Below are 22463 nucleotides of genomic sequence, written 5' to 3'. Positions count from 1 at the left end.
CCACCAGAGCAGCTTATCAAACGTCCAAACAGGTGTATAGTATTATACCGTTTAGCATGGGTACAAGCAAAACGCAGAGTTTAGTAAACACGTGCAGGATGGATCACTAGGATTCATGTCAATCATGGGGAGAAACATAGAAGATGACTGATCATGGTACTTGCCGTTGTTTTTATTATCTGTATCGTTCCGGACCTTCGAAGGCCTTGGGGACCGCAGTAGTAAAGATGTCTTCAACAACACATCAAGATCAAATGTTGGATCTTCTGGTCCCCGTTTCACAATCGGCTGGTAAACCAGAGGTTGTACAGTTGTAGATGCCTTTAAGTATTCAATGTTGATACGTCCAACAGTAGCAAAGTCCTCAGCGGATACCGTTTAGTACAGACTTACAGTACTTTATCCCTAGGGTTTGGGTAGCAATGTGCCCATCTGTGGAAAGTACCTGATCCATCAGGAGTGTCGATATTATTTGCTATAACCTGAATGAACTCTTGAGAAATTGCCGCACTTCTTTCATATTTCTTAACCACCGGATAAGAGCATTAGAAGCATTGCCCATGCGTTGTGTCGATCAGAAAGCGAGATGAGAATTGATGATGCATTAGTAGTCCAAGCTGAAGAGGAGAAAGGAGAACCCTTGGACATATTGGCCCGAATTCACAAAGGAGGTTTAGATTTAACCCAGGCTAAATCGCGTCATAATACGTCATAACCCCGAGCTTTAGACCATGGGTCATTATTTTGGTATTCACAAAGGAAGTTTAGATTTAACCCAGGCTAAATCGCGTCATATTACGTCATATTTTTAGCCTGCTCAGAAGGGTGGTTTAAACAGCGGGCTAAATCTAACCCACGGTTTAACCCACGGTTTAACGCGTCATATGACGTCATACCAGCGAGCTTTGGCTTTTTAGCGCAGACGACCGTACAAATTTTGTTGACAAATTTGTGGTGAAACGAAGTGAAGAGACCTTCACAAAGTTGCTGTTTTTTCAACTTTGATAGTCTACATTGTAAGTATTTTTAGTTATTCACAACATATGTGTACCATATTCTCAGTTCTGCTACAATGGAAGCCCAATTGAACATGATTTATGTACGTAAAAAGTGCATGAATAATAATCTTCATCGTAAGTTGCACAGCCTTTGCGAACATTGTCGCAGAACCTAACGCAGCTCGGACCCATGCGTGTGTATTTGTGTTGTGTTGTTTATGTAATCCTGCGAGGCAAGGCAATTTCGCAATAACTGCGAATGTGCCAGCTAACAATACGAAATTAGTTATAACATCACACAATTGTGTGATTCGGGAAGAAAAATATGTTAATCATGACATTTGAGACATTCCTGGCCTCGGGGGGGGGGGGGGGGGGGGGGGGGGGGGGTAGCGACAGTTCCATTTGTATTTTCTGCTTTGCTGATGCTGCTTCTCATCTGACTAACGCTAACGCCTAACGGAGGAGAACGAAAAATGATAATGAAAATTCTTCCACGCTGATGGATTTTACTAGGCCTAGTCTATTCTAGGCCTACTATATACAGAGGCCTGGTCTAGACCTAGATCTAGACTAGTCTCTAGTACTACTAGGCCTACACTGACACTCAGTACTGACTGAATAAGACCTGAGCTTGAGCTCGAAGTCAGTGGCAGTGAGACAAGCAAACACGACGTGGGCCTAGGCTAGATGATAGATCTAGGCCTAGATCTAGACTAAGTTAGATCTATCTAGATCTAACGTTAGTCCTCAGTCTCAAGAAATTAGTCAAAGCACGCCAAACCATGGCATGAATTTATTAAAAGTATTTTGTAAATTATTGTAAAAGATGCAGATCTAGATCTAAAGGTCTAGAATCTAGACCTAGGTCTAGATCTAGTCTATTCTAGATTTAGAAATTGAAATGGAAAAAAATAAAAATATTTTTCAAAATAGACCTAGGGTCTAGACCTAGATCTAGTCTAGGTCTAGTCTAGGTCTAGTCTAGTACTCTAGACTTTCTAGAACTAGAACTAGTAGACCTAGGCCGTAGGGTCTACCGGTATAGACCTCAGGCTCTAGATCTAGAATCTAGTCTATGTGGTCTAGACCTTTCTAAACCTACTTTTCATAAATTCATGCCAAGCCCGCCCCAATGGTTTGTTGTGTCTTGAGAAGTTGAGTGTTTGTGTGTCTCACCGTCACTGAGTTCGAGCACAAGTCTGAGCTGAATGAGAGGTACTTTGTCTTTAGGCCCATCTAGATCTAGATCTAGACTAGACTCTACTCTAGTACTGACTGTCGAATGTCTCTACACTCGACTCCTACAAATTTATACTACATCATGATCATGTCTAGGCCTAGAGTCTACATCAATACATTGTTGTACTTGAATTTTGAAGCAAGTTTAAAATCTGTGCAAGCAAATAGCCAATAAATCAATGTGTGTTCTTCCTAATCTACATGTAATCTTAGTCAAATTCAACCTTTCACATGGGATATCTAATGCTAATTTACATGTACATCATGTATCTAATTTCACATTTTATCAAGCATGAGTAGATTTTTAACAAAACATGACAGGAATTGGCCCCTACGTTCTTATGGAGGTTCAGTGACATCATCTTTCCTAATTACCCAATAGTATGAATCAATAGCACTCATTTCTTTAATGCAATCGAAAGTATCGTTAATATTTTTTTTAGAGTTTGCAAAAGCTATTCAAAATCAGATTGTCTACAATACAAAGAATGCAAAACATGTAATATCATAGGATTTATTTGATAAACAATGAATGATATTTTTTCATTTCATGTTCTAATTTTAATTCACTTTTTTCTATTTTGTTGTGACAGAGACAGCATGGCTGAATATATTCACCATCTCCGCCAGCTTGATCGGAACAGAGAGTTGATAGGCAGACCTCAGAGAGGCCTTCGTGACCCATGAACCCTTTTGAAGTGTATGATGATGAGTCATTTCGGACCAGGTACTGGTTTTCCAAAGAGACAGCGCTCTACCTCATCAACTTGGTGGATGAAGAGCTGAGGAGGACGACAGACAGAAACGACCCAATACCTATACAGGTAGTAACAGCACTTCGATTCTATGCTATTGGTGAGTAATTTACCTTATTTAGTATTTAGTAAATTTCTATTTAATCTGGGCTGAGCGAAAAAGTAAAAGGGTAAAATTGCGGGTACCATGTTTTGCGGGAGGTTTTTTCATAAACCGGGAGATTCTACATCAAAGCGGGAGGAAGGGTGTGGTGGCGTGAGACTCCCTCTAAATGCAAGAGGGTTGACAGCCCTGATTTAATAAAAAATCTATTCTACAATTTTAAGGACTTTAAACATTTCTCAGTTTGAGAATTTGATCTGGCCATTTAACTTGTAAGAAATTGTACTAGTTGATATTTCACTAAAAGGATTTTTTTTTTTTACAGGGTCATTCCAAAAGATGCATGGTGATGAGGCACAACTTTCACAGTCTTCTGTATGCAGAGTCATCAAAGACGTGTCAGAAGCGTTTGCAAGAAGAAGGAAACAATTCATGAAGTTCCCAACATCAAGAGAAGAAGTAGAAGCAACACAGCAGCAGTTCTACCAATACTGCAGGTTGCCAGGTTTTCTAGGTGCAATTGATAGGACTCGTGTCTACATCAGGAGTCCTGGTGGAGATCAAGCCCTGTATTTTATTAATAGGAAGAACAGATACTCTATGAATGAAATGAAAATTTTCCCTTTTTTTGGAGATGCTCCCCATTTACTTTTAATGCAATTAATTAAATGACCGATATGGAATTGGTTCACCCTTTAGTTTCTCTGAACGAAACGTACACCCATGCAGTACTGTGGTCTGAAACAATTAGACCGTATGATTTGAAATCTAATGGTTGATATAGTTCCTCCCAAAAACATTTTTGCAAAAGGTACCAACCACTTTGAAAGGGAAATCGTCATCATCTTCATCATTATCAACATCGTCACTGAAATCGTTATTTGACTGCTTCATCACCATCGCCACCGACAACATTGCTGTCATCATTATCATCACTGACATCATTATCGACTTCAACATTGTCTTCGTCAATAACCTTGAATACTTGTTTTGATTATCCATATTAAATCGTCAATATTTAAATATAAATTTCTCTTGGTTGATGGTGTGGTTTTTCTCGTGAAATCATTAAGTTAGGAGGTAAACGTTTTACAAGTGAATGACCTACTTTGTTTATCTTGTTCAATTATTAATATACCATTTGCTGTTATCTATTACTTATAATTACCCAGTACACACCATGAATTAAAATGGATTCGGTATGTTTCGCTAAATCCAAACACCCACACAGAGAGAGCAAAAGATAAAGAGAGAGATGAAGAAAGAAGGAGAAAGGGTATGTGTGAGAGAGAGAGGTGGAGAAAAAAGAGAAAGAAAAGGGGTACGAGAGGGATTTAAAAAAATGGAGTGCTAACGAAATAAAAAGATATTTGAGAGAGTTGGGGTGGAGAGGTGGTGAAAAAGAGAGACAACAAACAAATACAAGGAAGGTGAAAGAGTGAGAAATAGAGACGAAATTTACAAAAAAGTTCTTTTCTTTTTGTTTAAATCACTATTCCCTTGAGAAATTCAATAAAGCAGAAAAATTAAGGAAAAAAAATGAACGCCCCCCTAAGAAAAGAATTAATACAGCAAATAAACAAATTCAGAAAAAATAAATGCCCCCCCCCCCTAAGAAAACAATTAATGCCCCCTCCCCCCTAAGAAAAATTAAAAACAAAATTACCCCCACCCCCAGTAAAGCCCCCCCCTAAGAAAACAATTAATGCCCCCTTCCCCCTATGAAAAATTAAGAACAAAATTAACCCCCCCTCCCCCCCTCAACAAAAAAAACCCATCCCCTAAGAAAACAATTAATGTCCCCTCCCCCCCCCCCCCCCCCGAATTAGGCCTAATAATTCTTTATCACATGTCAAGACTGCCTTGTTTTTGCTGTCCTCCTATTTTATGTGACCAGTAAGCCCGTTTTTTTTCTCAATACATCTATGCATTTTATGCATTAATGCCAGTATTTTCTATCAGATAGTATTTATCGTAACCTTTCAGCCCTTTCTTTCTACATCATCAACACATTCTGGACTAAACGTCATCGATCGCTTTCGCTGCCTCTACGGAGTCTACGCTATATATAACACGAGTCTACTCTTACTTCGGATTGATTAATTGCTAAACTAAAGTGTGACCTACGCTCTAAAATCATCATAACAATCAACGAAAATGTGATCATATAGCTCTAAAATGAACACTACATCATAGAAAATTTTCACTCTGGTATAAGGGTCGTTTACAGAAGTTTTTTGTGGACTCTTCCACGAAAACTGTCGATGTTTAGTGTGTTGTGATGCCCATCAGCTGATCATAATTATGTCGGACGATTATAGGCCATAAATTAACAACGATAGTGAGGAATTATTGAGGTAATTTATACGAAATTCTATAATATTTTGAGGACATCTGTCAGAGAACTGTTTTAGTATGTGAATAGTGGTTTAAAGTCTTATCTCAACTTAGAATCGGTCGGTTTTCAGTCTCTACTTGTAGGCGAAGAGTAATAGCCCAAATACAGTCAGACCGCAGCGTGCGCGATAATGAGGCTATACGCTGATTTTTATTCAGCGTCTCTTTGGTTATCTCGTACATTCACGTGTGCTGAAATTCACGAGATTTTCCGTGAGATTTGTAAGGGTGTACATGCAGCTGCTTTTGTGGTCGATAACTTCTGTCAACATGGCAGCACGCAACGGTAATTACTCTCGAGATTCTCAGCTTCAGTTTGATACGAAACTTGCCATATTTCACAATTTTGAAACGATCCTTTTTCATCACTTTTATTGTCGTTATTTTTGTAACATTTCAACAGCTATTTTGTACCCGAAATTTCGCTTTTGGTTCCTGACTTTGGTACATAATTAATTTGTTTACTTTGAGATTCGTTGGAAAGATGAAAAGTCACTGATCAAAATAATGTCAAAACCTAATTGACGCAAAATCTTGTTCTCTTTATAATCATAGTAATTAAGACCCTAAAAACCCGGAAATTACCAATTTGTTCTTTCTATATGATGGCACGAAATTGTGTGATTTCATACTCGTGCACGCTCGCCGTTTGAGCAATGGCAATGCATAACTGATTATTAAACTCCAGGGAGCTCCGCCGCGCCACCGACTGGCCGAAAAAAAATTAAGAAAAATGATTAAAAAAGAAATAATGTAGAAAAATATTATTTGAAAGGCAGGTGACGTAATTGATCCAGGGTCCTCAGATTGTTGTCATGACTGCTTGCGCGCACGTGCATTACAGGCGCACGCCACAAGGAATGCTTACTCAAATTTGGTATTTAGAATGTTAATAAACCAAAGCGGAACATATGTGACGTAGTTGACGTATTTGGCCAATCAGAACGCTCTATTATCACATCGGCAAAGTTGACTACTTTTTTTAATTATTCATGAACATTCGCGTGATTTTTCTTGGTTCCTGACTTTGGTACAGCGTAAAATATAATAATTTTGATATCATTGTAAAGAAAAATATTTATGCTTTATGCTGATTATAACATCTTCTTGACGCAAGAATGATTTCTATGTGAAAATCAGCCCTACTCTTTAGATAGATTTATCGTCGAAAAACCCCATTTTCAAGGCGAAATATCTGTTTCCAAAATATATCAAACATGATCGTCATATAAGTATATGGAGAGTGCAACTTCTTATCTTTGAAATAAGACCCATTTCATGAGAAATGAACAATTATAAAGGCAAAAACTGCCGATCGGGAAGACCGTCTGCACTACTCATTACGTATGCAAGACACGTAAATTCTTGCATACGTGCTGAATAAAATAGAGGGTTTTCGCACCGGCTGCGGTCTGACTGAATACAACTGAATCTGGACTTAGCAGACGACGGTGTACTAGGTGGAGTAACCAAGTGTTCTGAGCGCGCATGCTCAGTTCAGTGCTTCAATTCTGCGCATGCTCAGTTTATTTTTTTGCTCTCTTAGGCATGCTTAAACCGTGGGTTAAACCGTGGGTTAGATTTAGACCATGGGTTATCTAACCCACGCTTTGTGAATACCGAGCGAGGTTTAAACCGTGGGTTAGATTTAGCCTGGGCTAAATAACCCAGGGTTAGATTTAGCCTGGGTTAAATCTAAACCTCCTTTGTGAATTCGGGCCATTGCGTGCATTATGGCTTGCCCAATAGATGCCAGCATCACAATCTACCTTTTGGCCAACAAACATGTTCCTCAATAGCAGTTGCAGGGAATCTGTGAGAAATGCAGGTAAACACGTCACTTGTAATTTTCTTTTAATAACTTGACGTCATTCTTTATACGGTGAGGCAGCAGTCTTGATGATCCTCATTTTCTCCTGCTTTGGTGTGTTGTTCTTTGGCTGCTTGTGGAAATCATACAAAATAGCACTAGCTGTGCTACGAAATGTAACTACATCATGGTTTCCTTTCAGTTCAGTTATACAATCCTCTCACCTAAGTGCCACTTATTTTCTTTTTCATGTATACTATAGGTCTACCCCACTGTCGGCATCATGATCTGTATCCAGAAAATACTCTTGCATCTTAGTAACAAAATCAACTACTGTTGTTTGTTCCTCATCATTTTCCTCAAGGGACTTAACTATTTTTAAGAATGCAGTCAATTTCACCTCATATTTAGTTCGGCCAGTTTTAGCCTTTTTGGAAGTGCTTGTGCTCACAGAGTATACCATTGGTATTTGTTTTTTTTAGTTTTAAAGTTCACCATGCATAGTTTATGGTAAACTGCATCAACTGCGGGAAGATCATCGACAGACGCAAGTCTTCCAGACACATTTTGCGACCAAGTATCATTTCTTTTAATGCATATCTCTACTACAACTAGAGTAGCACAATCAGTACCACAGCAACAACTAAAGCCCCCTTCCTATTCATGTGTAGGCTTGCCTTTTGTAGCACTACATAGATCAGCGATCAAGAAAGGTGTACATTCTGTGGCGTCATGAATTACAGGCTTAATTTGACCTCTGAATGACCTTAGATGAAGGAGGAGGGGGGGTGTAGTAACAAACTTTGATTGGTTATTGTGCCTTAGTTGATTCTGATGTCTTAATTAAAAAAATGTATTGTATTCTGCACATTATAAGCTTTCCATCGATATTATAATGAAACTATTATTGGGTGTTCTACTTTAAAGTTTTGCAGTGAATGACTATGAATTAGGCATCATGGATATCACATAATAAAAGCTTACGGGTCTAACTTAGTTGGATATTTGACAAAAATAGTGACTAGAGAGCACAAATACCGCAGTAATATGGATAATTGTACTGTGATGAGCCATTAGCATGCAATGTACTATTTGTCAGATCTCTAAACTTAAGTAAACTGTTACACTGAGAACAACTTCCAATGACCATGAGGATAATGTAAGGTACAGGTTGTACCCCTAATAGCCTTACCAACAGCTCTTGTGTTTGTACGAATACTCATAAGGGCCAGTTTTTCTGAATATTTTATTTTAGTTTTTTTCAATATCATTAAAATGACATGATATTTGTCTAGTGCATAATGAAATAACATCATCTGCTGAGGTGATAAATTGAGCATAAATTACATATTGGATTGTGTGGGTGTGGATGTGTGGGGGATTTTTTTCAGATATGTGATGTACCTGTAGTATATGGGTATTTTAGTTGATAAAAAATGTACAGCAGATCACTTTTCCTACTCCTTCAGTGCCACAACAGCCTATACAAGCTGACAAATATGTGAAAATATATGTGAAAATCCTTGAAATAGCGGCCAAATTGGATTTATGCAAATTAGGGGCACTTCCACTACTTGGATTTTTTTGGACTTTTAGTATGTCATTTTGGGGACCTTACAAAAATGCATTGCAGTGAAAAATATTTTATTGCAATTTGTTTGACGTTTACCTAAAAAAAGACACAATATTCCTAGCCTATAAGAGTGATTGGGTGTTTGTGTACGTTTTGCGCGAAAATTATGCTGCGGTGTCTTGCGTTACGGAAAGACCCCCAAAGAACCCCAAATATGGTAAATGTTACTGACAGCCATCCTATAGGGTTGGCATCTCTGGGATAGGAGTCACCCACTGAGTTTCCATTGATAATCAAGAGTTCCATTTGATCTGAACATTGACAGGTTACACAGAAAATGAACCGTACATCTTCTACCGTTACTGTGATACTATCTACTGGGCTGTGGCTACGTTGACATCAACAGGATACGGTGATATCCATGCATACAGTGTTCCTGAGCTAGGTAAGTCTTTGTGTTGCAAGATGTAGTTTGTGGTAATTGCAGGATATCTGTAAATGAAACAACTTGGGTAGGAGGCTTCAGAAGTTGTGTATTATTCATAGTTGTATTCACGGTTTGGGAGCATTTTAAGACTAATCTTTTTCTATTGTGATTTGTCCACGTGGGCAGTAAAAGAATCAGAAACTCACAAACATTTCTGGACTTAATTAGAAGTAATGAGTTCAGGTAACGACAGAAAATGGGGACTTTACAAAATCAAACTTTACTACAATTAAAGTGAAATGTGGTGAACAAAGTTGATAGTATGTGTATGTATGATGAAAGATATAAAATACATGTATAAGGCCTATATTTAGTTTCCTGACACGTGTCATCATATTTTGGTCTATGGGAAATATTCTCATAAATAAATGTCTGTCAGCTTATAACATTTTTCTGGTCTAAACAATCCACCTACTGCAAGATGAATTAAGTCACACAAACATTGGGCTCAGTTTTTTTCTCATAATGGAATTCCATTATTAGAAGTGAAGCCTAGCTGTAATGAAAACATGTGATTGCTTAATATGTTTCTCCTTTTCTTCTGGTTCTAGTATTTGCAAGTATGGTGATGGTGTTTGGAAAGCTACTCTTTGGTTGGGTGCTCGGAAACATCGCCTCCACCCTCGCAAACGAAGAGTCGGGACGAGTCAGCTATGAGGAGAGACTTGCAGCGGTCAAGGTACAGAGACAAACATACATTTCTATTATTCATCTCTTAGTCTGCTTCTAATCTTCCCTAATTAATTACTGTCATGTATAACAGATGTATACAATGTATTTCATAGTTATATATCATTACTGTATCCATGATAATATTTGTTTCATTGTTTGTCGTAAAGTAGCATTGTTTGGGATTTTTGTTTTCATCACAGCGCAGTAGATTATATTCATATAGGAACTGCGCTATATTGATTGATCTAACTATTATCTTGATTATTTCATACCATTCCATCACAGGACCAAATGAAGGACATGAGATTAAACAGTAAGCTGAGGAATCGAGTCATCAGCTACTTTGACTACTTATGGGCACGCAACAAGTAAGTCGATGTATAGTGCGAGTCAATAAAAGTCTTATAATATGTTTTGCAAATTTGATGTGCTTTTTGAGATATTAGGGCCTGGATACAGCCTTCCTTTCTACTGCTATTGTCTTGAAATATACTTTGGGCACTTTGGCTGGCATTGTCTTTTTTCTGTGTACAAATAATGTAAAAAATAATGATACTACGATGAAGAGTCCTGTGGTAAACCCGTAACTGGGAACCTGGATGAAACCAACTGGTATTCTTGAATACTCATATTTGGTCAGTTGAGAACCGCACTGGAATTGAAAGTGAAGTTCATGAGCATGCATCTTTTGTATATTTTGGAATGTTATTTGTTTATATTGTTTTATTGTCTTTGTATTTGCAGGGGTATAGATCAGAGTATCCTATTCAGAGATGCCCCATTCTGTCTCCAGACTGATCTAAGTCTCGATGTCGCAGGCGATCATCTACAGAAGGTTGGTATACTTTTTTGGAAAGCTAGAGCGCCGTAATGGCAGCACAGCTAAAGCCGGGGTAATAATCTCCAAATTTGGATACGCTTTAGTGATTGTAATAAGCGCTATATAAAACTGAGTATTATTATTGTTATTATTATTATAATAACATCCAGAGTTTGAGGGAAAGAGTTTGTTAAATAATGGACCTACTACTCAATAGTTAAACTCTGTGTCACTCAAAATTGTCTCCATGTGCCACCTTGTTTGGCAAGACATTAATCCACATTGCTGCTCTCCACACATGTGCGGCAAATGCTGTAATACTTAAGGTCTTTATGATCGTAGCTCTGCTAAAGCAAACAGCATTAATCTGACTATTATAATTATTTGCATTGCTATTATAAAGTTTGTATACTGTGCTACACTATGCTACAATGGTTTGATATACAGGTGGCTCTATTCCGAGAGGCTGATGAAGCATTCCTTCGTGCTCTTTCCCTGATGCTCAAACCTGTTCTCTTCATGCCTAATGATCTGATTGTCAGACAGGGAGACGTAGGAGATGAAATGTACTTCATCTGTAGAGGAGTGGTATGAATACTCATTTATTTTTATTTTCCTAGTACTTTTTAGGATGAATATGTACTCAATACAGATGGGAGGTTAATACTCGTTCAGATGTGCCGTGGGGAGAAAACCTGGCGTCTTTTGTTACACGCTTCACAGTTTTGTATCTGTTAAACACAGAGCTCAATGAATATGCATAGGACCTTTGTTGCGTGCAGTTGGCATTCATTTACACGTTATTAAAAAATATGCTGTAGTCACTGCTTTGAAAATGAACGACTCTGATGTGATTTTTTAAGGGGAGGGCCAGTTTTCTATCGAAATGGGTTCTTTTCTGTAGTAGATTGGAGTACATATTATATTAAAGCTGTAAAGTCTTTTTTTTTTTTGCGAAAAAATAAACAATCAAAAGAAATTCTAGTGACTTATTCCTTGTTGTAATATGTATATGTAGGGTTATCCAAGCTTCTTGTGAAAGCAATTATTCTTAAACCCCTATCAATCAATATGTATGACAGACTGCACTTACACACATTTGTGATATATTTGTGATATATCAGTCATACTTTTGATAGGATTTTTAATGTACACTCTATGCTAGTGGCATTTTTAAAGTGTACTTTTATATTTATTTTATGATTTTTTTTTATAGGTTGAAGAGCTGGAAGTGAACAGCCATTCTCGTGTTGCCAGGGTTCTAGAGACCGGCGAATTCCTAGACGACATCAACCTCCTCTACGACGTCCCACGGCGAACCTCGTACCGGGCTCGAACCCACGTGGACGTCCTTTCACTGTCGGTGCATGATCTGAAGTCGGTGCTGGAGCAGTATCCGCAGGTGGAAGCGCAGATCCGTCGGATCGGGAAAGAGCTCTACGGCGACTATGCCAGTAGTGTGAACGCCCAAGAGAACTTCCCTGCCAAGCAAACTGAAGTCTAAACAAAAACAAGCTACCAGCTCTGCCAGGCTGGAGACGGCAGAGCGTCTGTTTCACCCAAAGTATTAAACGATGGTGACAAGTTATGAGCTGTTGAATGGTGGGTGACATGCGAGAGATGTGAGGGAAAGAGATAATAAAGAAAGAAATACTTGCATATTTATAGCCAATTGTGGCCTAAATACAATGTTTCTTGTAGACATATATTATGCAATTGTGTGCATTGTATGATGGTGTGTATTCCCAATAGTTCTGTAGTTCACAGTGAATAGATAGATAAGAGTACTAAGGATTATTCTATATCCCTGACTGGAGTGAAAATGTATAAAATATATATTACAATTAAGTGCTCGTTTACCCTAAAGGCAGACATTTTTTCATGGCATAGCGAATTTCATGAATCATAAAACAAGAGCAAACATTTGCATATATCTATGCAATGTCAACAGGACGGACTGAAAACAAGAGGAAGATGTATTCAATCAAGCAGGCCAACTCCTTGCGTATGTTCTAGTGATGCTTCAGTGATGCTTAGTGTGAAAATTGAGAGAGAGCTATCAGTTTGACAGTAACATTCTATGAAATGTATATTCCTGTAGCTTACAAAAATGCAGTGGTAGAGTTTCAGACTCAAGAGATGTTGATGTTGATGTATCTGTTTGCATTATATACTATACCTGTGCCAAACAAATTGAGGTTATTTACGACGGTGTTTTTTATGTTGCCCAGATGATACATTCAGAGAGATAGTGGCAGCACATAAATGTTTGCTCCTTAACCCTTATCCTGCCATAATAAATACAGTCCAGTGCCACAGGGCTAATCCCCATTGTGCCAAGCCACAAATCCCCCCTGTGCCAAGTTTATTTTGAGATAATCTGATGCATGCGATGGTACGATCAATAATATCGTGCGAAGCACTCAGCTCAGTACACTGATCCAGGACAATAACTGCTATTATGAATGCGAGCATGCATGCATAAAGCAGCTAAGCTGTGGCTCGCTGTGTGAATTAAGCAGCCAATCGATAGCGCACTCACGTGTACAAAACACTATAACGGTAGCGTGCATGTGGCCTTATGGCAGGATATGAGTTAAAACTTGTATATGATGTAATGAAATGTTCATATATATAGCGAAATGAGGCAAGTTGTAAAAGCTGCCATGAAATAATTGTAAATGAGTTATTTATGTGATGTAACAGGGTCCTTTCTAGTATATTAAATATGTAGAAACAACTATATCAATTTTACTACATCTATTTTACCCCAAAATTTCTTTGCAACAATATATCTAATGGTAAAATCATATAGTTAAGCCAAATTTGTTTCTTTCTCTTTCTCCTTTTATAACATTTGGTTGTATGTGGCAAAGATTGAATTTAAAAATCTCATGACCTTATTCAATGGTGAACTTATTTGAAGAAATTAAATATTGTCTTTTCGGTTTACACTATGGATTTGGCAACAGTTTACGGCAACTTGATGCGCTTACAATGTTCAGCATCATCTTTTGCAAAGTGGATAAAGGCAAAAATTGTGCAAGTTTGGTATTCATTATCTTAAAGTGTCTGAAGTATACAGTATAATGTATTTTGGCTGAAATTGTAAAGGTTATTTATTAACATACGTTTAATAGATTGGTAACCTATTTATCCTGAATATTTCAGCATATGATCAGATAATAAATGATTTTGTTTATCATTGGAAATATGAAAGTTTACTGCTGAAATGTTATACTTTCTAAATTTCTTTTTATGAGAGAAAGATATAATAATTGAACCAAGCGTATGAATTTAGCTTCTAATATCTCCCTTTTATCTGATATATTTGAATGCTAAAGCTGGGAGACGGTTGCGTGTGTATATATATATAAATGAATATTTCAAACCTGTATATAACTTTTTTCATACTGTTTTTCAGAGTTTTTGCTTTTTAATTTTGATTCTATTCAGCTGTTTCTTGTTCTGATGTTTCAAGTTTTATTTAATCTTTGAGTCATGGATTATTGTGGAAGATCAGTATATTGTACTCTACATTTCTATCCATTGCTCTTTGTATTTAATTTCTTCCTAAATGAACCTCATACATGTAATTATTAGCTTCTTTATGGATCAAATTATTTGCAGTCATCTTCATGTAAAGTTCTGCTATGCTATGAAGGAATTTCGTATCTCAATCTGTAATGTGTTTTGCTGCACCATCCATAAGGTATTTATCTTTTCCAATAAACAGTCTGTGACTTTGGCCCTTTAAAATGGTGCATCATCCCAATGTCCCAATAATTAGCCCAATTCAAATGAATTGTCACAGCAAACATCAAAGAACAGTGCAGATAATGGCGGCTACACACAAAGAGTTGACCCAATGTTCCTCATGTGTCATTAGTTTGTGAGAAACATAGGTTTTTATGAGAATCCTCAGCTCATGTTCTTGTTAAAATCTGTTTTCCATTGGATATTTTTCAAATTAAATGTTCAGAAGAAATTCAAAAGTAATTCGTCTTTTAGAAATAGAGATAAAAGAATATCCGTATATACTTGTATTGGGAGAAAAAAAAAGAGTAAAAGTACATTTTGTAAAATAGTTGAAAAAAGACTTTAAGTGCAAGGAGGGAGCATTATAAAGAATGCCCCTCAAGTATTTTGTTTTGAAATCAATTTATTCTTTCTGCCTGCAAATGTCTATACTTATATCTTCCTTAATCTATATTTCAAAACCGAAATTGCTTCTTGTGAAAGTCTTGTTTTCTCTATTCAAATGTTAATACGAGCAATAAGAGTATGTTTTCTTTCTGTATGTTCAAATTTGATTTCTTTGTTATATTTTCTTCTGCATAATTATGGATCCAGTATTGCTACTTTGGATGTATATAGAGAGTTTATTTCTCCTATCCTGTCAGATATTTTACCCAGAGCATATCATAGATATAGATTTTGTTGCCTACCCCCGAAGTAGGACACTGATAGTTATCACTGTAGATATTTGTCTTTTTGATAGGAACTGTTTGAAGCTGTAACTAATTTCATTATAATGCAATTGTACATGCAAACAACAATGCTTTAATATTTAATTTGCTAAAGAGTACAACCGTTTTAAAAATATCATTCAATAGGTGTTAACAGGCATATACAGATGTATTCATGGAATGGAGCTTGATTTATTTGAAGTACAATTTGAATGAATGTAACATTACAGGAACTGTAGGATCATAACACATTTTCATGATTCTTTTGTGATATAATTTGACAGAAATTTGACAGGATGGCATTGTATATGGATCGTTTATGCTTTTAAAAGTGTGTGTTTTCATATACTCCTTATATACAATCATGGCACTGTGTCTCTTTCTTGTAGTAGCAGTGTACTATTGATATTATTAACATTACATAATATCTGCCCTATGTTGAGAAAAGGATGCAATCATCTTACACATGTACATTTGTCAAAAGATATTGGGAAGATGCTCTAAAACTTTGAAATTGTGGACAATCAGAGTGTATTTAACATGATTTCATGTTTTAAACGGAAGAAAGCCCTAGTGTTGGAAAGACTCCTATGTTTTGACAGGGGAAATATGAGAGCTAAATGTCTTTTTTTTCCCCGTTTGCTTCCTTTTGTCAAAGTTGGGCAGATTTGTCTTGGATACAAGTTGTAGATTTTATCAGCAAAGATGTTAAAACAGGGTGTCCTTACCTCCTATATGTATGTTCAGTGTATCTAGTATCAAACCCATTATATTTTCTTTCTTGGATTAATTTCTTTCTTGCTTTGTAACCCCTCTTTATCTTCCCTCTCTTTAATGCTGTTGTCTATATCGATTGTTCATAGAGTTTTTACCTTGTATATATTATATAGTGTATAAAGAAGACCAATTTGCTATCATATATCAAATGTGATAAGTTACCGACTTAAAAAAACAAGTAGTTTGAAATAAAGTGTTTTCATCATATCCAATTTATGTTGCCAATCTAATATATGCAAGTGTCTCTCATGGTTTCTCATATTAAATGATAATCCAATTGAACTTAATGAAAAATGCACTGGAAACGTGTGCAGTGTATACTGAATTGAATTTATAGAAACCTGCTCAAACCTGCTTAAACTGATTACATTGAAGCACTTTGAAGTCACTAGATTAATTTGCGTTTACCAGGCCTGATAAAAACCCGATTTAAATCGGTTTCCCGATTATTACTTTTTTTTCCCGATTTAAAAAAAAAAAAAAAAAAAATTAATTATTTTTTTCCCTTCCCTATTTTATCCTGATTTTCCCGATTTTCCTCTTATTATCTCTATTCTTCCCGATTTTTTCCCCAATTTTCCCAATTTTGTCTCAATTTTCTTACTCGAAAGGGTGGAATGTTGTTAGATGCCATTTTTTTCCCCACGAATCGTCTTTTTTTTTTTTTTTTACTCAAGGGGGGCGTGGTTGAGGGGGGAACTAAAATCCTATTTTTTTTTTAGTGCTCACTATCACCCCTGGTATACTGCTTCTCAGGCTATATAGTAGAACTATTAGAATGCCAATGCCACAATTATATCCAAAGAACTGTCCCTATAGAAAACCTGTGGAGTTATCAAACTGTCTCGTGGTGCCACCAATATTTATCTAAAACCTCTTAATTTAAGAGTAAAATCCTGTGGCTTGTGTAGTATCTAATATTTAAATGGACATGCATAGGGCCTCAGGCTTGACTAAAGAGTATATGGTGTACTATTTAAATTTCCTATACTACTTCAGCCTTTCATCAAGATTCACTGTTGCGTCCATTTACTTAAATATTACACAATTCTGTTCCGCTGTAGAAAACCTTGTATGAACCGGAGCCTCTTGAAAGGATGAGAAAAGATTTGCTGCCAATTCCTTGCAACAAAACTCTGTCGTAGCTTACAAAGTATTATCGCATAGATTTGTAAAATGGCCGTGCTATATATATACAATTCAATAGCATGCATATTTTAGAAACCAAATGTGTTTTGTTATCCTCCTGGTCGGTTTTGAATGAAATGATTGATTATTAGTATTGTCATTATAAAGATGATTTGCATATTCATCATAGCTTTTACAGTTTATCGTAAATTTTGGATCAGAATTTTTTTAAACCGTTTAATATAATTCTCTTTTTGTTCTATAGTTGGTTGAGAACTATCTATTTCATGAATATTTCTTTTCGCCTATTCTTTCGTCGGTTATTTAACCGGAAAATGCTGTTGATATATTCTGTTTTGCCCAGTACCATTATGGTTTCTAATATTGGACAATGTATTTTCACACTGCAATAAAAGTTTCCAGTGTGTTTTACGAATGTTTGATGTCTCTCCGACTCGTATCCTTATTACAGATGTATTGTCTCCAATGTATGTACATGTATCAACATGTTCCCTTTAGGAGTATCTATTACTCTCCTACTTTTTATTCTTTTCTCTCTCTCTCTCTCTCTCTCTTTGAAACTGAAAGAGAGGGGATCTGTCTGTGTGTGTAGTTTGTGTATGAGAGAGGGTGAGAGAGAGATTGAAGGAGAGAGATATTTTTGATTGTGTGTGTGATAAAGATGGGGAAAGAGAGATGAAGAGAGAGAGAGAGACAAAAAAGTCAGAGAAAATTAGAGATCTTGCACTAAATATATGACAACATTTCGGGTTATCAACATGTTGATAATAAATATAAACAAGGTTTAAATACAATAGCTAACTGAAATATAAAATTTATTTCTGCTCACATGAAACCTGAATGTAACATTTCACAAACTATAGGATCATAACACATTTTTATGATTCTTTTGTGATATAATTTGACAAAAATTTGGATCTTAGAGATGAGATTGTATATGGATCGATTATGCTTTAGACAGTGTGTGCTTTCATATACTCCTTATATACAATCATGGCACTGTGTCTCTCTCTTGTAGTAGCAGTGTACTAGAAGTGTACTGGAAGAATTCTCTGACTTTCTTGATGGTAGAATGTACAGAACTCCACCTTTTGTCATCACCGGCGACTTGAACATTCACTTCGACAATAACTCTGCACCGAACACACAAAAGTTTAATGATCTTCTCACTAGTCACGGCATCTCCCAGCTAGTCAAATCTCCTACCCATGACAAGGGTCACATCCTGGACGTTGTCATGGTGCGGAACGCTGATGATCAAATCCTGTGTTCGAAACCTCAGGTCATACCTGGCATCTCCGACCATTCTGCGATCTTATGGAAGCTAAACTTCGCTAAGACTAGTCGGACCCACTCTACATATGTCAGTCGCAACATCAGAGATATTGACAGAGAGACCTTCGCGAACAGCATTACTGACTGCAACATCACTGCTCCTGCTACATGTAGTGTTGAAGAAGCTGTTCATCAATACAAGTTAGAACTCGGGAGGGTTCTAGATGCTCATGCCCCTCAGAGATCACGGAAAGTGAGGAATCATGCAGACTGTCCGTGGTATACCAATGACATTCGTACTCAGAAGAGGTTACGTAGACAACTGGAGAGGAAATGGAGGGCCAATGGCCGACTTCAGACTGACAAAGAACTGTACTGTGCCCAGCGTGACCTCGTAAATTCACTTGTGAAAAAGGCGAAGCGCTCATACTTTGTAGATCTTATTGAAGACTGTCGGAATGATTCAAGAAAGCTCTTCTCAGTAGCAAACCGACTTCTGAATCGTCGACAGTTACCATCACTTCCAGCCCACACGGATAGCCAGCAAATGGCCTCTACATTCATCCACTTCTTCCAGACGAAAGTCAAGACCATCTGCGACAGTTTATCACCTGACGAAACACCACACCATCCCCTTACTTCCTCTTCCTTTGAAGTAATACAACCTACTACCCCCAATGAGATTATGTCACTCTTACGTAAACTACCCCCCAAATCATGTCAGTTAGACCCTGTTCCCACTAAATTATTAATGGACTGTTCCTCCACATTCGCTCCCATCCTTTCTTACTTGATTAACTTGAGTTTAGAGCAGGCACATGTTCCTTCCTCATTGAAAATAGCTCATGTTACTCCGTTGTTGAAGAAACCTTCTCTGGACCGAAATTCCCTCCAAAATTATCGACCAGTTTCAAACCTACCGTTTTTGTTCAAAATTCTTGAAAGGGTTGTGTTTTCTCGTCTTTCGGATTATTTTCTGGACAATGATTTGTTCGACCCTTTCCAGTCAGGTTACAGAACCCATCATAGTGTGGAAACACTGCTTGTGAATGTGTCCAACTATATCCTGCAAGGGATGGATAGGGGTAACTCAACTGCTCTCCTGCTGCTAGACTTGTCCTCCGCCTTCGACACCGTTAATCACACTATCCTTTTGAACACACTTAGTTCACTTGGTGTCAAGGGTGAGGCATACAAATGGTTCGAGTCTTATCTGTCATACCACTCTCAGATCGTTTGTATTAATGGTTGCAAATCAGTTGCTTTGCCTCTCTCTTGTGGAGTACCACAAGGTTCTGTGGGCGGGCCCACTCTTTTCTCAATTTATTTAATTGGATTGCGACAAGTTTTGTTACAACATGGCATAGATTATCATATTTATGCAGACGATATTCAACTTATGATTTCCTTCAATTCAGATCAAGCCGCTGCAGAACGAGCCGTTCATCGCCTTGAATCTTGCATGGCTGATGTTGATTGGTTGCTCGCACATTCCTTGAAATTAAATTTAGACAAATGTGAATTCCTTATATTTGGTTCCAAAGTACAGCTTAGTAAAGTTAATATCAATTGCATTTCATTTTCTGGCCACATAATTCACTTGTCACAAACGTGTCGCAATCTCGGTGTTATGTTTGACTCACATATGACAATGTCTAACCAAGTTCTTAATATTTGTAGATCTGTAAGGTACCACTTGCGTAATATCGGTTTTATTCGTAAATATTTGTCCAAGTCTGCCACCGAAAAATTAGTTCATGCTCTGATTTCCTCCCGTCTTGATTTTGCCAATGCCCTCCTAATCAATCTACCCCAGAATCTAGTGTCCAAGCTTCAGAAGCTTCAAAACGCTGCAGCTCGTATTGTTTCTCTGACCACCAAGCGTACCCACATTCCCCCAGTTTTGCAGTCGCTACACTGGCTCCCAGTAAAAGATCGCATTGTTTTCAAAATTTTGTTGCTCACCTTTCATTGCGTTCACGGCTCTGCTCCTCAATACCTTATCTCTCTAATCCAAAACTACACTCCTGCAAGACCTCTACGCTCATCCACTTCCAATTTTCTTGTAACCCCCAAAATTACCAAAACGTGGGGGGAAAGATCTTTTGCATACTCTAGTCCTAAATTATGGAATGGCCTTCCTGAAGACATCAAAAAATGTTTATCCTCTGATTCTTTCAAAACTCATCTCAAAACATTTCTTTTCAAGTCTTGATCTTTTTTCCTGTTTACACGCGCCTTGAGCACTCCACAGAGTGGATTTGGCGCGATATAAGTTACATTATTATTATTATTACTATTGATATTAATTAAATAATCTCTGCCCTACGTTGAGAAAAGGATGCAATCATCTTACACATGTACATTTGTCAAAAGATAATGGGAAGATGCCCCAAAATTTTGGAATTGAGGACAATTAGAATGTATTGAGCATCATTTCATGTTTTATAATGGAAGAAAGCTGTAGTGTTGGAAAGATTCCTCTGTTTTAACGGGGGAAATCTGAAAGCTAATTGTCTGTTTATTCCGGTTTGCTTCCTTTTGTCAAAGTTGGGCATATTTGTCTTGGATACAAGTTGTAGATTTTATCAGCAAAGATGTTAAAACAGGGTGTCCTTACCTCCTAACTGTGTGTTTAGTGTATCTTGTATCAAACTCATTATATTTTCTTTCTTGTTTTGTTTTGTTTATTGCTCTGTAGCCCTATAATCTTCTCTCTCTTTAAAGCTGTTGTCTATATCGATTGTTCATAGAGTTTTTACCTTGTATATATATAGTGTATAAAGAAAACCAGTTTGCTATTATATATCAAATGTGATAAGTTACCGACTTAAAAAAACAAGTAGTTTGAAATAAATTGTTTTCATCATATCCAATTTATGTTGCCAATCTAATATATGCAAGTGTCTCTCATGGTTTCTCATATTAAATGATGATAATAAATTTGAACTTAAAGCCCCACTGTCCTACTTGTAGCTACTTGCTCCCTCTATATAGAAAACTTCCCCAATCGGTGCCTGTTGTTCCCCAATGATCCTCTTTTTCTTATGTTAGTTGAGAGCTGAGTTAATGAGATAGCCACCTGTCAGTGACCCCGCTGTGTGGTCTAATCCCTTCTGGTCCAGTAGTATTGGCGGCCTTTAATGAAAAATGCACAGGAAACGTGTGCAGCGTATACTGAATTTCATTTATAAAAAACCTCTTTAAAGTGTTTCCATTGAATCACTTTGAATTCATTAGATTAATTGGCGTGCACTGCTTCTCAAGCTGTATAGTAGAACTTTTAGAATGCCAAAGAAATTTCACTAAAGTAATATTAATTATATCCATAAAATTGTCCCCATATAAAACCTGACGGCGACGTTATAAAACTGTCTCTATTTGCTTTCTTTAAAAGATGCCATCGATATCGATCTATCTGGCATGTGTGATAGCAAATATGTATAAAATGGACATGCATAGGGCTTCAGGCTTGACTAAAGAGTATAAGTTGTATTTAAATTGCCTATACTAGTTTAGCCTTTCATCCAGATTCACGGTTGCGTCCATTTTCTTAATATTGCACAATTCTGTTCCGCTGTAGAAACCACGCGCGGTGACATTGGAGTTTTAGCTTTCACATGGGTAATGAATCGGAACCCCTTGAAGAGAGGCTGAGAAAAGATTTGCTGCCAATTTCTTGCAACAAAACTCGATCGTCTCGTACAAAGCATTCTCGCATAGATTTATAAAAAAAATATGTTTATTTTAGAAACCAAATGTGTTTGTTATCCTCCTAGTCGGTTTTGAATGAACTGAATGATAATTATTATTATTATAATGAAGATGTTTTGCATATTTAACATAGCTCTTACAGGTTATTGTACATTTGGGATCAGAATTGTTTTAAACCGTTTAATATATTTCCCTTTTTGTTCTATAGTTGTTTGAGAACTA

At 37.0% G+C, this 22463-nt stretch overlaps 1 protein-coding gene and 1 long non-coding RNA gene across 2 annotated transcripts in view; both read left to right on the top strand.

Annotated features, from left to right (window-relative positions):
- The window catches only part of LOC115917877, a 73417-nt gene extending 56866 nt beyond the window's left edge, over positions 1-16551 (top strand). The window contains exons 41-46 of the mRNA XM_030992623.1: positions 9204-9323; positions 9917-10044; positions 10323-10405; positions 10782-10872; positions 11305-11445; positions 12074-16551. Coding sequence (XP_030848483.1) covers positions 9204-9323; positions 9917-10044; positions 10323-10405; positions 10782-10872; positions 11305-11445; positions 12074-12361 — 851 coding nt within the window. The 3' untranslated portion in view covers positions 12362-16551. The remainder of the gene's footprint in view (positions 1-9203; positions 9324-9916; positions 10045-10322; positions 10406-10781; positions 10873-11304; positions 11446-12073) is intronic.
- LOC105438059 lies at positions 2665-4127 on the top strand. Its single transcript, XR_004065459.1, has 2 exons — positions 2665-3064; positions 3424-4127. It is a non-coding gene; the product is annotated as an uncharacterized LOC105438059 (long non-coding RNA).
- Positions 16552-22463: the final 5912 nt, after the last annotated feature.

The sequence above is a fragment of the Strongylocentrotus purpuratus genome, unplaced genomic scaffold, assembly GCF_000002235.5.
Source record: "Strongylocentrotus purpuratus isolate Spur 01 unplaced genomic scaffold, Spur_5.0 spur5_scaffold_20, whole genome shotgun sequence".
Taxonomy (NCBI): Eukaryota; Metazoa; Echinodermata; class Echinoidea; order Camarodonta; family Strongylocentrotidae; genus Strongylocentrotus; species Strongylocentrotus purpuratus.
Note: the sequence above shows the minus strand (reverse complement) of the source record. Positions and strands in the feature narration are given on the sequence as shown.